This window comes from Artemia sp. Qi Xiang Cuo, chromosome 7 (assembly GCF_049724085.1).
Source record: "Artemia sp. Qi Xiang Cuo chromosome 7, ASM4972408v1, whole genome shotgun sequence".
Classification (NCBI taxonomy): Eukaryota; Metazoa; Arthropoda; class Branchiopoda; order Anostraca; family Artemiidae; genus Artemia; species Artemia sp. Qi Xiang Cuo.
Genome location: NC_142800.1, coordinates 65,860,245 through 65,877,429, shown reverse-complemented (window position 1 = coordinate 65,877,429; position 17,185 = coordinate 65,860,245). Strand labels below are relative to the sequence as shown.

Below are 17,185 nucleotides of genomic sequence, written 5' to 3'. Positions count from 1 at the left end.
TGTAAAGAAAACTATTACTCTTGTGGAACTCAATCCTCATTTAACTCAACCCCCGTGCAACTGAACCCCTGTATAACCGACCCCCCCGTGTAACGGGAGCCCCGTTACCTGAACCCTCGTGCACCTCAACCCCCCCATGCGACTCATCCCTCTCAAAACACTGCAGCCCTGTCTTTTCAAATTGACAATACTGTTCAAACGTTACTTATGTCTTATACAGACCACATCGGCGAGGTACAGCTAGGTCAAGTCACAATGTCATTCTATCGTTACTTTTCAATTAAGCTATTGAATACCTTCTAGCAATGTCTCTTGTAAGCGTCAAATCTATTAAGTATCTGAGCATGTTCTGTGTATTGTTGATGCAAGTACCCCAATTCTTTAATTACCCGTGAGGTATTCTTAACCATTGCAATACCTTTACACTAATACCTCTTCGCAAAAAAATTCGCAAATCTCGTAAACTAAAGAAGTAATTACATCACTGTTGCCAGCTCTAACATTAATCTCCAATAATGTAAATGCACCACTCATTTTTTTCCTCTACTAATATCCTTGCAAATAAAAACTATTCTCTTTGAATTCAATTCTCTTACTAATATGAATTGTAAAGAAAACTATTCCTTTAAGTTTTTTTTGGCATCTAAAAAGATACACCGGTTTTTCCGACACGGATTTAACCTACAAAAAAAACTTGTATATCATGAAATAGAAATTCAGTTAATTGTGTCAGAGAAAACTTGAACCAGAACAGATTAGACCCAACCTGTTTGATGCGGGCGCGTACACAAAGTATATACCTTCAAGCAAATTCCATATGATATTTCAAATTACTATAGCTTCTATAGAAATGATAACTCTTTTCAAATGACCCTGGTAACCCAATTACTTGAAAACCTACACACATATTCATGCCTCAGGCGTAGGGTTCAAATATATAGATGCCCTACTACTTGCAGCACATGCTGCACTCATGGTGAATTATGCTCAGCTCAGATTAGCACCAGGTGTTCTCACGTCTTTATTTTTTATGGTCTGAAAAACTAAGGCTCAAATTTTATTAGATCAGATCGAAAAGTTGCCTACGAGTTGGTGCGTCCTACGAACTAGCGCCCGGGACAGGCTGTTTCCCTTAGATCCGTCCCTGCCATAATTCATGGTAAATTTGTAAAATATTATTCGTTAGGTCAATGAAGACTAATATGCTTTTTTCTTCATCTTTCTTTCTTTGTCAATCTTCGTATTTTGAAGATCTATTTTAAGCAAAATAAATTTATAGGAGGAGCCATACCCCGAAGTCAAAATGGCAAGCAAAGAAGTTATGACCGACTTCAACGCAGATGATCTCACTAGTACAATGAACTCAAACTCACAGTCTCTCTTCAGAGGGGTGCAAGATTTTGGAACACAGTTTAGCCCGATTGAACCCATTGAATTGATAGATGCTGCTACAAGTTATAGTAAAGTATCTGAAGATGGATTTGAGGCAGAAACCACGAACGTTTCTGTTTCAGAAAACTTAGACAAGCCAGAAGGTAGTAGTTTACTAGAATATAACTGTCGTGATTCAAGAATAAATAGACAAATGTTATAAAGCAGAATGTAAAAATGAGCGTCATCATAAAAGGAGGATGTAAGTAAAAAATAAAAATTTAAAGACGTAATCCTACTATAACCAACGTACTTGAATGAGAACTTCTCCTTGGCTCTCACGAATGGCAAAGCGTGACGATTCTCTGGAAATGTGATTTTCGTTCTGATATGCGAAACTTCTCTATCCGAACTTCTTTAAACTTCTTTATCTTATAAATTTCATCGCACGCTTTGCAGGTTTCGCCGTGCGTCTAAACGTCTAAAACTGAAGCTTTTTTCTATTTTTGTTGCAATTGGCTCGTGAAAACATTTTTTTTTTCTTTTGAAAGCATGCCACACTGAAACCGAAAATTGATTTTTTTTTTTTTTTTTTTTTTTTTTTTTTTTTTTTTTAGGATTTGCTTGCGAATTTCTGTCAGTTCTGACGAAAATCAAGCACAACAGCATTATGAATAAAAATTCAAAAAGTCTCAATAGGACTTAAGTTCTTTTGTAAGTGTTTTAGTGCCCCACTAGTGGTAAAAAAAAAGAATAAAAAAGGAGATATATCAGTGCCTCCCTTGGAAAAATTGATTTTTCTTGTTTTGCTCATGAAATGGGACTGTAATTCTCCTTTCTCGGCTATGGCGATTCCAACAGTACAGTTTTCAATCGATCCGGCAGCATTTGTGTAAGGTTTCCGGCTATTTTTTTAAATTCCCATAAATTCATTTTCACAACGAACTTTTATCATTAAGATTAATCCAAATAACAGTGACCATACCTGAAACAGCTTAAAATGGCGGTTCCTTCTCGCTTAACAGTTGTTTTTCAAAGCTCGTTTTTAAGTTTTCGATTACTATGGGGTAGAGGGATCGTTTTTTGCTAGGTTGTAACTGACGCATCAACCACGATTCAGTAAAATAATGATAAAGCGTTGAGGACGATAAAATAATTTCAAGGTTGTATGACGTTTGTGTATAAAAGCGTAGAAGGTCAAAGGAGGGGGGAGGAGTACTCATTTTTTTGCCGTCTAAAACCATTTATGGTGCTGTCCGGCATTATGGTGTTGTCCGGCATTATGGTGCTGTCCGGCTAGCCGCACAGTCAATTTAACGAGCTCAGACAAGTGTTAATACATCGAAGGTGTTAATACATATAGACCAAAAAGAACTCAAAAAAAATTTCCTAATTTAAGATATTAGTTTGTTACAGTTTTATCCGGATTTTATTTATGTAGAGTTTAGTTTACTTTATATGTTTACTTTCTGTTTTGTTGTCTAGTTACTTAATGTTTTACTTTACGTAATCTTTATTTATGATTAATCTAAAAAAAACTTTTTCCACAAAAAAAGTTTTTCAAAGAAAATTAAAGAGCTAAACCACAAATCCAAAAATGAGCAGAAATAAAATTAAATAATTTCCAAGTGTAGAACTACAATCAATCAGCATCAATAAACAGGGGCGTAATTTGCTATGGGGGGGGGAACAAATGTACCTCCCAGGCCTTGGTTAGCCCCCCAGACCCTAGTTTCCCCCCCCCCCCGCCCTAGCTGAAATTTAGTTTCTTCCAAAATCTTGTCAAAACTAAGATAAATCTGCATAATTCAAGTATCAACAGAAACAAATCATTTTTTTAGTACATGTTTACCTTTATAGTACTATAAACTACCTTTATAGTAGTTTTATAGTACTAAATAGTACCTTTATGTTACCAAATGGCTTGTTTTTAGTTTTTATTGTCATTTTCACTCTATTTCGGAAAATTGGCTCCAACTTTGCCTCCCCCCCCCATCCCGGATTTTGACGAAATTACGCCACTCTCAATAAATAGACGAAACCCAAAACAAACAGAAATTACGGTAAATAACCAACTCAAACTGAAAACGAATAGTAACAAAGAAGAGTTGGGCTGACGCCCTCCATGCCTTCTAAATACCAGAACATAATTTACGCTTTTTGTGGAAAAGTTATTTTAGATTAATTTTCGTTCGTTTTTAATTGGCATTAAGTCTTTGTCATTTATGTGTCATTACAAATAAAAATCCAGATTTTGACTTACTATCTATATGTTGGACAAAATTTTTCGACAAACTTTAAAACTATGCGACATTTTGAAAATCTGGATACACAGAGTATCTTTTGATTTAGTTTTACACCACCTCAACTTTCCTTGAAAAATAGAGATTTATACCCTATTCTATTCCTAAGACATTGTATCTATGTTATTTTGACAACCTGGATGCACTCACGCCCTTCTGATTTAGTTCAATAGAAAGAACAGAAGCAGTAATAGTAATAGCCCTGAAATTTTCAACTTAATACCCTCAGTAGTTCTTGAGATATTGCTCAGACGTCTTATTGACAACCAGCATGAACGAACAGAAGCAACATAAACTTTCCTTGGAAAGTTTAAATTAAAGCAACATAAACTTTCCTTGTAAGTTTAAACTTTCCTTGGAAGTTTGAATTTTCCTTGGAAGTTTTAGTAGTAGTAATATACAAATAGTGTCTTTTGGTCAGTTCAACTTGACATACCCTAAAATTTTCAACTTAATACCATCGGTCATTCTTGGGATATTGCTGATACGGCCTTTTGACAACTTGCGTAAACATAGTTTATTTTAATTTAGTTCAACGTTCTTCTAAAGATCCCCTGAAAGTTTGACCTTCATAGCCTTAGCCTCAGTAGTAGTCGTAGTAGTATTATTAGTAGCAATTTTAGCAGCAGTAGTTGTAGTAGCAGTATGCAGGGAGTGCCTTTTGTTAGTTCAATCCATCTCAACACCACCTGAAAGCTTCAATTTAATGTTTGAAAGTCTAAATTGTTCCTGAGAAATCGCCCATACACCCATTTGACAGTCTGAATGCACATAGTGTGTTTTGATTCAGTCCAACTTCCTCCTAAATATCCCTAATAGTTTTACCTTAATATCCTTAGCTTCAGTAGAAGTAGTATTCGAAGCAGTAATAATAGTAGCAATAGTGGTTAGATGCACATAGGGCCCTTTGGTTAATTCAACATCTCTCTCAACATGCTCTGAAAGTATCAACTTAATACTCTAAGCTGTTCCTAAGGTATTGCTTTTATGCTGTTTTGACAAACTGCAAGCATATGGTGTGCTCTGATTTAGTTGATATTCTCCCTAAACGTTCCTTGAAAGTTTTACATCAATACTATTAGCCTCAGTAATAGTATTAGTATATACATAGTGCCTTTTGGTTAGTTCAAAATCTCCTTCAACATACCCTGAAAGTTTCAACTTAATGCTCTAAGCCACGCCTGGTTTAATGCTGATACACTCTTTTGACAATCTACGTGCTCACAGTGTTTTTTGATTTAGCTCAATATCCCCATGACATTCCCTGAAAGCTTCACCTTCATACCCTTACTTTCAGTAGTAGCAGTAGTTGTAGTAGTAGTAGTAGTAGCATTAGTAGCAGAATGCAGATACTACTAACAACTCATTGCAGCACCAAGTCGCCTGAGGACAACACAGCTGCGCACGCTCCTCCTCCATCCCAATCTTTTAAAGCCTCCCTCTTTACACCCTCCCAAGAAGTTCAAATTTAATTTCAATCATTCTTTACGACATCCTCTCGCGCCATTGGGGACGACCCACTTTTCGTTTGGCCCTAGACGGTTGGCCGACAAGGACAATCTTTGGCAATCTGTCATCCTTCATCCACAGAACGCATCCTAGCCATCTCATCCTTTCTCTTATAATAGCAGAAAGCGGGATTTAAACACGTTTTTGTACAGCTTACTATTTGAGATACGGGCAGTCAGTCGGGTATCCGAAACAATTCGTAGGCAGTTTCTCTCGAAAACATCTAAGAACTTCTTTTCCGTTTTTCGGAGTGCCCACGCTTCAGAACCATCTTTGGTTGACCACTATCTTCGCTGCAGCTTCCAATATTCTAATCTTTGTTCGCAGACTTATCTTCCTGTTCTTCCAAACTTATTTAAATTGTAGAAAAACACCCTGGGCCTATTCTACTATTGGCTATTCTACTTTTACCATCTTTACTGCATCCACCGTCTTTACTAATAATACTACCTAGGTAAGTGAAGCTTTCCACTTGATCGATCTTCTCATTACCCAACATCATCTCTTCACCTTCTTTTATTCTTAGTTTTAGCGACTTAGTCTTCTTTACATTAGTTTTCAAGCCCATTTTTGTACCATGAACTCGCAAAACCTCTAAAGTTAATTCATTTTCCTAACATTTTCATTTAGAAGGCTTAAATCATCACCATAATTAAAGTTTAGGAGAGTTGTACTTTCCCATTTGACTCTATGTTCTCCCATTGCCTTTTCTGTCCTCTTTAGGACAAAGTCTATCAAAATGATCCATATAAATGTGGATTGGACGCAACCCTGCATAATTCCTGATTTAATACGAAACCAGCTACTAACCTCACTTCTTACATTAACTTCAGCAATGTTATTCAATATGTATGTATGCGATAAGGGTACAGTGTAGTATTTATTTATTTATTTTTATTTATTTTTTAGATCAGGGCACTTCGCATAGAAGGAGTTGTAGTAGAAACTTCGAAAAGGGCTCCTTCGATTGGAAATTGAAAGGGCCGGTGCCCTTTTCAATAGTCAAAAGTGATTGGAGGGCAACCAACCCCCCTCCCACGCCCATCGTTTCCCCAAACATATCCAGTCAAAATTTTAGAATAGCCATTTTGTTCAGCGTAGTTGAAAGGCCCGGAAATTATGTCTTTGAAGATGACAACTCCTCAACAGCCCTCTGGGAGGGTTGTAAGTCATGTCCTGGGGGTATATAAGGTTTTATTGAAAGGGTGATCGTATAAGCCCACGGAGGGGGCTTATTGGATTGGTAATTAGAAGTTTTAGTATCTTTTTTAAGAGTCAAAGTGATCGGAGGGCCTCCAAACGTCGTGTTTTCCCGAAATACATCTGATAGAAATTTTGAGATGGCCATTTGTTGTCGTAAAAACTTCGAAAAGGGCTCTTTCGATTGGAAATTGCAAGGACTAGTGCTCTTTTTAATCGTTAAAAGGGATTGGAGAGCAACAAGCGCGACCCCCCTCCCCTCCAAGCCCATCATTTCCCAAGCCACATCCAATCTAAATTTTGAGATAGCCATTTTGTTCAGCGTAGTTGATAGATCTGGAGATTATGTCTTTGAGGATGACAACAACCCCCCCTCCCAAAAAAATAACAGCCCTCAACGCAAGGGTTGTCAGTTATGGCCAGAGGGCATATAAGGTTTTTATGGAAAGGTTGGTCGTATAAACTTCAGATAGGACTCATTGGATTGGAAATCAGAAGTTCCAGTGCCCTTTCTAAGAGTCAAAGCAATCGCAGGGTATCTACCTCCCTCCGCGTCGTATATTCCCCAAAAGCATCCGATAGAAATTTAGAGATAGCCGTTTATTCAAAAATAGTCAAAAATCATATGACAAAGTCTTTGGGGTTGACAGAATCAACCAGAGTCTAGGGGTAAGGGTTGTAAGTTATGCCCCAGGGTATATAAGGTTCTTATGGAAGGGGTGGTCGTGTGAACTTTAGAAGAAGCATATTTGATTTCCCTTTCCCTTTTAAGAGTCAAAAGTGATGAAGAGCAATTAGACCTCCCCCCCCCCCTCCCTGACATTCTCTTTTCCCGAAACGCATTCAATTGAAATTGTCAGATAACCATTTTTTACTTATAGTAAAAAAATCCTATAAAAATGCCTATATGGTGAACACAATCCCCCAGAGTCCAGGGTCAAGGGCTGTAAGTTATGCCCCAGGGCAATAAAGCTCTTATGGAACGGGTGGTCGTATAAACTTTGGATCGGATGGAGTTCATTTGATTGGAATTCGGAATCTTTAGCGCCCTTCTTTCCCTAAAATTTGGTAATGTAGCAGGAGAAGTAGTAGTGGTAGCATGCAAATATTGCCTTTTGGCTAGTTTAACATCCCCCACAACAAGCCCTGTAAGTTTAAACTTAATACTTCAGGCCAATAAAAATTAATTTTATTTCAAATGTGTCATCAAAATACGAAACTTGGCAAACAAAGAAAGAGGAAAGAAAAGCAGAAAAATTAGCCAGTGGATAGAGGGTGTGTCTATGAGATATCAAAAGGATTGGCCCCAAAACGTTCCTTGAAGATGGATGGGACTTGAGTAAGCAAGTAAGATAGATGGTTCAAAATAAACTGTTCTTAAGATATTGCTTATGACAACCTGCATGCAGATAGTGCGTTATGATTTTGTTGAGACTCCCCCTAAACACTCTCTGAAAATTTAAATTTAAAATCAATAGACTCAGTAGTAACAGTAGTAATAGTAGTATGTGGATAGTGCCTTTTGTTTAGTTTGAAATCTCCCTCAACATGCCCGAAAAGTTTCAACTTAATGCTCTAAGTCGTTCCTGATATATTGCTGATACACCATTTTGACAATCTACATGCTCGCAATGTCTTTTGATTTATTTAAATATCCCCATAAATATTCCCTGAAAGCCTCACCTTAATGCCCTTAACCTTAGTAGCAGTCATAATAGAAGTAGTAGTAGTAGTGATAGACTGGTAGCAGCAATGGTAGTACAAGTAGTAGTAGCGTGCATATATTGCCATATGGTCAGTTGATCATCCACTCATTATTCCGTAAAAATTCCAACTTAATACCCTATTCCATTCCTGAGATACGCCATTTTGATCACCTTTAATGTACATTGTGTGCTTGGGTTAGTTCAACTTTCCCCTTAGTATTCCCTGAAATTTGCACCTTATACCCTTAAACTTATTAGTAGCATGAGTCTTAATAGTTGTAGTAAGAATAGTAGTAGTTGTATTAGCAGTAGTAGTAACATTAGTAGCAGTAATACCATGCACATATTGCCTTTTGGTCAGTTGAACACCTCCCCCATTATGCCCTGGAAATTTCAACTTAATATGCTAAGCTGTTCGTAAGATTTTGCTGGTACGCCCTTTGGACAACCTGTATGCACATTGTGTGTTTTGATTTGGTTTAAATTCTTCCTTGATATTTACTGAAATTTTCAAATTTTCAGTAGTGATATTGGTGGTAGTAGCAGTAGTGTAAGTAGTAGTAGTATCGTGCACATGTTGCCTTTAGGTCAATTGATCACCCCCTCACTATAGCTATTGGACTCGAGTACGCTGAACAAAACGGCTATTTCAAAATATTGATCAAATGTCTTCGGTGAAAAAGGTGCGTGGGAGAGAGGCTCGTTGCCCTCCAATCACTTTTAACTTTTAAAAAATGACCAATAAAAATAGGTGCCCATGTAAATCAACCCCGTTAAACCGAATCTCCGTTCAACTTAACCCCTGTACAACTCACCCCTCATTTTACTCAACCCCCAATTGAATCCAACCCCTCCAACAGTTTACGCTAGGTTGAATAGGGGTTAAGTTAAACTGGGGCTGAATGAATAGAATACAATTTAATTTTAAAATTTCTTTCACAGCATGGTTGCCGAATTTGAATTTTACGTCACGAATAGCACTAGTATATATACATATCATATCGAAAGAATTTGACCTTCACGTGAAATATAAAACAAAATGCGTAAAAAAAAAGATTTGTCAAAACTTAGCTAAAAAGTCAACACTAAAAGACAACAATAAAATTAATGACTAGTTTTCCTGGCTATTATACAACTCAACAAAACTCTTGCGATATCTTTCATGTTTAGTAGGGATGGGGGTCAGTATGAGGACTTTTCGGGATTTTGTACGGGACGGTCTGTTGCTGGCGGGAAGGTAGGGTTCGGGGATGATGGAACGTAATTGTGGGACAGACAGGGTCTTAGTACCGAAACGAAGGCACAGGAGGTTCCTTCTCTCGGCCAAAGTGGTGAGCTTGAACTTACCAAGTAGATAATGATACGGAACCTTCCCTTCACCATTTATGATTCTAAGTGCTCGTTTTTGGAGACATTTTCAATCTTATAAATATGCTCAGAAGAAAGACCGAAATGCCACACTGGACAAGCAAGCAATTACACTGATTCAGTTCAATGGGGGTTGAGTTAAACGATGTTTCAGTTGAACGAGGATTGAGTTCAACGCGGGTTGAGTTAAATGGTCTCAGTTAAACAGGGTTGAGCTAAACGAAGGTTGAGTTACGCGCCCATCTATAAAATCTAACGAAATGAAGTTAATATATAAACAAAGAATCCAACACGGAAATAGAACCATATTCGGGACCTTTTATTTGTTCCTTTAGCTTTTCTTTTTCTTCGCAATTGCATATTCAGAATAGTTAGTTTTATCTGTTGTTGATTTCTTTTTCTTTCCTCTTTGTTTTGCTCAAAACTGCTCAGATAAATTTTATTTTGTTCCGTCTCATCGTGTGAGATTCATGGAAAGTGGAAACACTGTACCTCAAGCTCATTTAAACTAGGGAATTGTGTGACATCAGGGGTCAGCTATGTTTACTTTCCAGTTGAATGTAGGTTAAATTTGTGAGTAAAATGACCTCATAAAACGTAGTCAATGTATGTGATATACCATTTAATACTACTTTTTGAATATCTGGTTGAATATTTTAATAATTTATAGATATTATGGCTATTATTTAATTCAAGAGAAACAAGCGTATTTTATATGTATTTTATTTTTCTAAAGACCCTTAGATAGTCCCTTTTTCAGCCATTTTCACAAAGTTTCCCCAAGCTATATTGTTTTTTAAATTAATCAAATCAAATTCTGACCAATTGGACAACCCTTCTTTTTCGCACAAAGTTGTCAGCTAACACAACTATTCATTATGTCACTCTAAAACGCATGACGAAATCGTATCCATATAAACCACGTGTGTTACGTGACTGCATCTGAAATAGAGGGATGAAAAACGGTTCAATTCGTTTGTTTTTCATCGCCGATTTTAAAACTCACTGAGATCAGATTCACTTTCAGATAAAGCGTTAAACTAAAAGTTCTAAGTATTGTTTTATATGAAACAACCTAGGTGATGACGTAATTTTCCAGCTTTGAAATAGCTTTTTCAGGTTAAGATACTTGAAACTCACCTGAAAACACTCAGTATAAATAAATTTGTGTTAAAAAGATTTTAAGTACTTTTATTCTTCAAACTATTTCCTTCTCCTAACTTTTCTTGTAGCAAGTTTTAGAACAAACAGTATTAAGAAAAGTCTCATTAGGAAAATATAGAATCTGAAAACCGAAGTTATTTCTCTTTAAGTATTTTCCTTCATTGAGTTTGGGCTTGTCCAAGACTTGATGCTCAAATTACGAAATTTTGGCTTTATGGATACAGTCTTCTTGCTGGTTATTTATTATTTGTAGGCAAATACTATACAATTTTCCATTGTCCGTACTGTTCGTCATTGACACAACCCAAAAACCTTACATTAGTTTATTCCAACTACGGGTAAAATTACATCTAGAAACCATAGATAGCTTAGATTTGTAGATGTCTTCTTAAATAGGGTTAAATCATCCTTTTCTGATAAGAATTTAAGTATTTTGTTCTCATATCTAAATGTGCTGGTGCTGATATGCTCTCCTTCTGTTTGCAAGGATCCAAGGTCGGACCAGGGGAGGATCCAGGATTTTGTTTAGCGGGGGGGGGGGGCGCAAAATATCTCGTTCCGATAAAGTTGCGAACAAAGAAATACCAGCAATTTAAAGGGAACCTCAACGATTATACGCCATAGGTACGTTGGGGAAATGGTCGTAAATTTAATCGAAAATCTGCTGAGGATTAAAGTTCTAATAAGTATGTTAAAATTGAAATGATGTAAAAATAGTGAAACAAATAGTAAGTTATAAAAAATCTCGCCATAAAAGAAATAGGATCTGTTCACTCTCTACGAAAAATCTGATATTAAATATGACAATATGGTATTATCCCCAAATCCACCATTAAGTTAGGGAGGAGGGGGTGCCTCCCACCTGGATCCGCCACTGGGTCGGACTTAGCTGTGGCAATGATTAAATGATTACGTTTATCTCTTTGAATGTTCTTATATTTTCGTACAACCTTTGAAAACTCTCAACGTTTTAGATTCGTAAGATACTATACGTTTAACTTTTTGAACGTTAAAAAAATAATTGTTGATTCCAGTTAATGTCAAAATAGTCCAGCTGTTGTTTGTTTACATCTCTGACTACTCCAATTTGTTAATTGTAGTTTGGTGGACTGGCGGGGGGAGCTCATAGACTCAGCTGCTATTTGTTCAACTGTTTGCTCAACATCTTTCCTATATTCTTATTAATAGACGCCAAAATGCTAAATTTTTCAGAGATAGAGCTAGTTACGGAGAGGTCACTGGCCTGTTTATTGCTTCCAATCATAGACGATAGTCATAAGAATGTCCAACGAGAAGAATAGACATAAACTACCAGTTGGGCCTAGCTTTGGGCCTAGGAGCGAGGTAGCAACGCTACAGAGCCAAATGGTGGTGAACCTCAAGTAGCTGGTGGTTCAATTAGGTTCGAGTGTAAGGCAGCGGTGCTGCATGACCAACTGACGGTAGACTAATATTTTTGAAATAGTAATATACCATACTTCTTCCGAAGTCTTTATAGCATGCTTGAGTCTTTCTTGCAGGAGAATGTCAAGAAGAAGGTAGAGAAGTTTGTTGGTGTAGGGGGTTGCTCGGAGATTCAACTACTGTGCATTCAAGTTTTTGCTGAACTTTTTTTATTTTCTTTTTTAGCTAGAGGCATGTCTTGTAATTTTCGATAACTGATTCAAAACTGATCAATTACAGGAGTAGAGCTGGTTTTTGAGCCCTCTTCCCCACCAAGAGACCCGTCAATGCTACCTCCACCTAGCATCGATGTCACTACTATATTGGAAGAAGAAGAAGAGCCTTTAGAAAAAATTGAGAGTGTCTTAAGTCGGCAATCAGCCGACACCTCTTCACCGGAGCGGAGTCTAATCCAGAGCAAGGTAGAGTACCGTTACTACCTCAAATAAGGGAGATCTAAATTCGGAGCACTTGAGCTGGTCCATGGAAGTCAGAGGATCACCAAAATAAGCTCCACAGAAACCATAGTATCCATGAACAATTGTATGTGGTTGAATTTGTTAACCTAGCCTATTTTTCTCTTAAAACTTACTTGAATTAAAGATTATACTTCAAAAGATTTTTTTTTTTATCTAGCAGAAAATTTTAAAGTTAGCTGTAGTGCTCCAATTATATCACTTTTTTCAGTGCTTCTCGGAACTCGAATGCCTCCAAGGTCCCTGCATTTCTTATAAATGGGCATAATATACGTTTTACACCCTTTCTGGTGCTAACATTTCAAATCTGCCAGTCTCTTGGGTCCCTTGTCAGTCACTTCTTGTGTAACTGATGATGTATGACTTGGTCACGGGTCCCTTGTCAGTCACAACCTCAGTCACATCAGTCACGGGTCCCTTGTCAGTCACAACCTCCCACTGATCAGTCACTTGTTGAGGGTGTGATGCCCGGGGCCCTCAAAGCGCTTCTTCACGGACCTATTATTTCTTTTGTATTTGGGATGATCCCTGAATTGAAAATGAGGAAACCTGAGCTCAGGGTGTGGAATAAACGCGCATAGAGTTCGTAAAAACCTGTGATCTATTACAAATTAATGTGTCTATGGCTTTTAGATACTTACTAAAATAGGGACTTTTTAGAGCATCAAGGCCAGAGGGAGGTTGAATTTTCTCAAAAGCTCTGATAAAAAGGTATCTTTTATAAGCAATGTTTTTCAAAAAGCCTCACGTGGTAGCTAATTCGTATCCTCAGTAACATGGACATTGACCAAGCTCCTGCTATTATTTTCAAAAATTAAGCTAATTTTCTGAAAGAACAACTTGGGTTTGGATTCTGCAATTTTGTCTTGGAACTACACCAATGAACCGGTAAAACTCTCAACATAGTGACAGACATAGGTTTACACAAATACAAATCTTAGACCGGGGGGGGGTATCAGAGCATTGTTCCTGAGAAGGGGGTCAGAGCAATATTCATGAGGGTGTAATTTCCTGCGATGCGTAGAAAAGAGCTAACTTTTTTTTTTTTTTTTTTTTTTTTTTTTTTTTTTTTTTTTTTTTTCGCCTGGAGTTGAATGTTTGGCCGAACGTTAAGAGGAGAACCCTAGTGTTTATAATAATATTGATGAATCCACGCTTAGAATAATACCATGTATAATGTCAACTGGACTACATCGATTTAAACTTCATTCATATCTTTTGACTGGTTTACCTAGCCTTATATAAATTTTCGGACTAACTCTGAATTGATCCATAAATTCAAGCCTGCTTCCTTCCTTTTTTACGTGCCTGATTATACTGAAGTAGAATCCAATGTTTTAAACAATTTTTCCAGTTATTCTTATCTTAAACACATATTTGGAATATGCATAACAAAGAATTACGTAAACTTTTTTTCTAGATTCCATTTCTTTTTCCGAGTCTATAATGATACATAATACTATGCAGCTTATAAAGCTGCTAAGAAATGGAGTTGCTGTGAATTCCACCGTTGCTTTATAATGAATGCCTTCCTCCCAGTGGTGGATCCAAGGGGGCGAGAGGGCACGCACCCCCCCCCCTAACATAGTCTAAAGTAGTGTAATTTACTTAATTAACGCAAATTTGCGTTAATTAAACTTGCTCCTAACGCAAGTTTAGTGGATCAATCTATTTTGGCCCCCCCTAAAAAAACCCTGGATCCGCCCCTGCTTCCTCCCCTGGCTTATTTTGAAACAATGACTAGATCATTCTAACTGAAGAAATTGAAGTTGCTATAATGCTTTGATCCATTTGAAGTAATTATATCCAAGTGTTATACAATTGAAATGATAAGAAAATTAATGAGCATGATGATACTTAGAAGACTAAAGATGCTCTAGATCTGTGGTTTCCAAATTATGGGTCTTGACTCAGTGGGTCGCGATCGAATATTGAATGGGTCGCGGTCGCGGTCGCGAGCATTAATATTGGTAATTGTCAGATTCCGTAGTGGCGAGTAGTGGAACTTATTTGGTCTCATTGAAATGAAAAAAACAACTTATTTTTTACAAGTGTAGGCTATACACTTTTATCCTATACACTTACAAGTGTATTACAAGCTATAATGCTTTGATCCATTTGAAGTAATTATATCCAAGTGTTATACAATTGAAATGATAAGAAAATTAATGAGCATGATGATACTTAGAAGAGTAAAGATGTTCTAGATCAGTGGTTCCCAAACTTTGGGTCTTGACCCAGTGGGTCGCGATCGAATATTGAATGGGTCGCGGTCGCGAGCATTAATATTGGTAATTGTCAGATTCCGTAGTGGTGAGTAGTGGAACTAATTTGTTCTCATTGAAATGAAATAAACAAACTTTTTTTTACAAGTGTTACTAATTTGAATGAAAGGCTGTTAAAATAAGAAACACGACTTAAGTATTATTTTTCATTTCTTTTTTTTCATTACTCACATAACTACACCTGCAAGTTTTTTTTACAAAGCTATTTCAATAGGAAGGATGTATTTGTTTCCGATTTTTCTTCATTACAGTTTCAGCATCAACTTCAACTTAAGTTACTTTTAACCACAGTGAGTTTGATATATCCAATTCATTTCTGTATTTTGTTTTAATGTAAGTGAAGTTTAATCTTAGTGAAGGTCCTATCCTACTGTGGTTTTCCAGGTAAGTTTACTAAAATGATTAGTGTTATGTACGAGAATGATGTTGCTGTAGTTAAAGTAGAAAGTGAGGTTAATAGTTTGTTGATGTGGACTAAGGAGCTAAATACGGCTGTGTCCTATCCCCGTTTGCAAAGATTATTTTAATGGTCTTTTTACTATAGAACAGCGTCTGCATTTCCATACGGGAAGCTGAACCGTTGAAACTAATAAGTATTAATTTCTATCCAAGATTAAAAAAAATAAATTCTTATATAAAGCATAACACATAACTATATAAAAATTCACATAATGTTCACAAAACCTAACTACTTTAATCTAAAATTTTAAAATGCAGAGTATATTTTTTTTCAATTCTCAGACATTGATTGTTTTTGTTGATATCTCCCCTCCCTTTTATCTCTATCTTGTGTACATTTTTTTTCTTGATAACCTGTAATTTAAAAGATTTTTCTTAGTCGATTCGAATTGGGACTTCTGTGTTCTGTGTTTTTGCCTTTTTATAACGGTTTTGACATTGTACATCTAAACATTAGTTACACAGAAACGAGTTTATTGCAATCAAAGTGCATTATAACAGGGTAAAAATAACCAGGAAAAGTCTAATAGTTTTTTGGTTTTTTTTTGTCAGAGCAACAGCGAGAATAGAGAGACACCATAGGATTTGAGCGATTCGACTATTCGATGGTGATTCTATTAAATTACTGTATCAGAGACATGGATACCTAAAGAAGGGAGCGGATAGATCATAAATGTCATAATCGAAACAAGGCTATTTTTTGGTTACTATTTTTAATATCTAGAGAAACCCCTCTAGTCCACTCTCAGGAGGAGGGAATTCTTCATCCCACCCCCCTTATTATCTTTGGGTATGTTTTCAACCATATTTGCTAATTTAAATGACAAAATAAACTGGAATAAGAATTAAAGAGACATAGATATCATTTGATTTATCCAGAAGTCGTGTAAGACATTTTTGCAGTAAATTAGTGGAGTAGACTTGTGAAGGTACTTTGGGGTTCTCAGATATTACATATTTATATAACTATCACTGTTTGCGACTTTCTTAGATTTTTCCTCCTCTTTGCTTATCTTCTTGGTTGAAATGCTAGAAGACCGCCTTCAATTCAACTTGGATGAGATTGTCGAGGATGAAACATGAGGAGAAAGTAGGAGTGACATCAAAATAACAATGGGATGAGGTATACTTGATCAAACTCTTAATCAAAGTCGTTGAGTAAGTTCTAACCTAGGTTTATGACTGAGATATGTTCATTGCGTGTGCAGATTAACCAAAGGACTTGGCATTTTATAACCTATCCTGTTGGACAACAGCCATGAGAAAAAAAAACTTTAAAATATACTCTCTAGTGAGGATTAGGAAGTTACCGAATGCATCTGTGTAGTGAGAAATACTCGCTTCTGGTATCCGTTGTATATGGCTATTGTTTTCAGAGCAGAAGGTTAGTAATTGACGGAGAGTTATGGACACTTACCGTTTATAAAATTAGAGATTTGTCTCGCAAAACCTTTAAACTTGAAAGATTCTGTGTGAATTACAACGGAAAGAAAATATTAAAAACGATAAAAACTTTTAACCAGACAGTGAAACTTTGTAGAAATAGAAAAAGTGTATGAATAATAATAAAAGTCCAAATATTTTGGCTTCAGATCTGGAAGCCTTTATCAACGGGAAAAAAATGGAAAGAAAGGAAAAAAGAAGAAAACTAGCTATCAACATAATAAAAAGAGGAAAAGGAACAGAAAACGAATTCTTCTTTGGAAACTATCGCAGATTGGTATAAGATCAAATGTTTCCTGTTGGTTGGAATCATATCTTTCTGGTAGACTTATTTCAACTGATCCGCTTTACTGGAGCCCTTCTGAAGTAGAATATGGTGTCCCTCAGGGATCTATTCTTGGCCCTGTTTTATTTTTTAATTTACATCAATGTTCTGATTTCGGCAAGGTCAGGGTCAA

General features: G+C 36.6%; 1 protein-coding gene across 2 annotated transcripts in view; it reads left to right on the top strand.

Annotated features, from left to right (window-relative positions):
• LOC148950612 (uncharacterized) overlaps nt 1–17,185 on the top strand; it is a 101,546-nt gene that overhangs the window by 69,171 nt on the left and 15,190 nt on the right. For both annotated transcript variants that reach the window (XM_089091668.1, XM_089091669.1), the window contains exons 3-4: nt 1,280–1,535; nt 12,305–12,486. In XM_089091668.1, coding sequence (XP_088947794.1) covers nt 1,304–1,535; nt 12,305–12,486 — 414 coding nt within the window. In that variant the 5' untranslated portion in view covers nt 1,280–1,303. The remainder of the gene's footprint in view (nt 1–1,279; nt 1,536–12,304; nt 12,487–17,185) is intronic.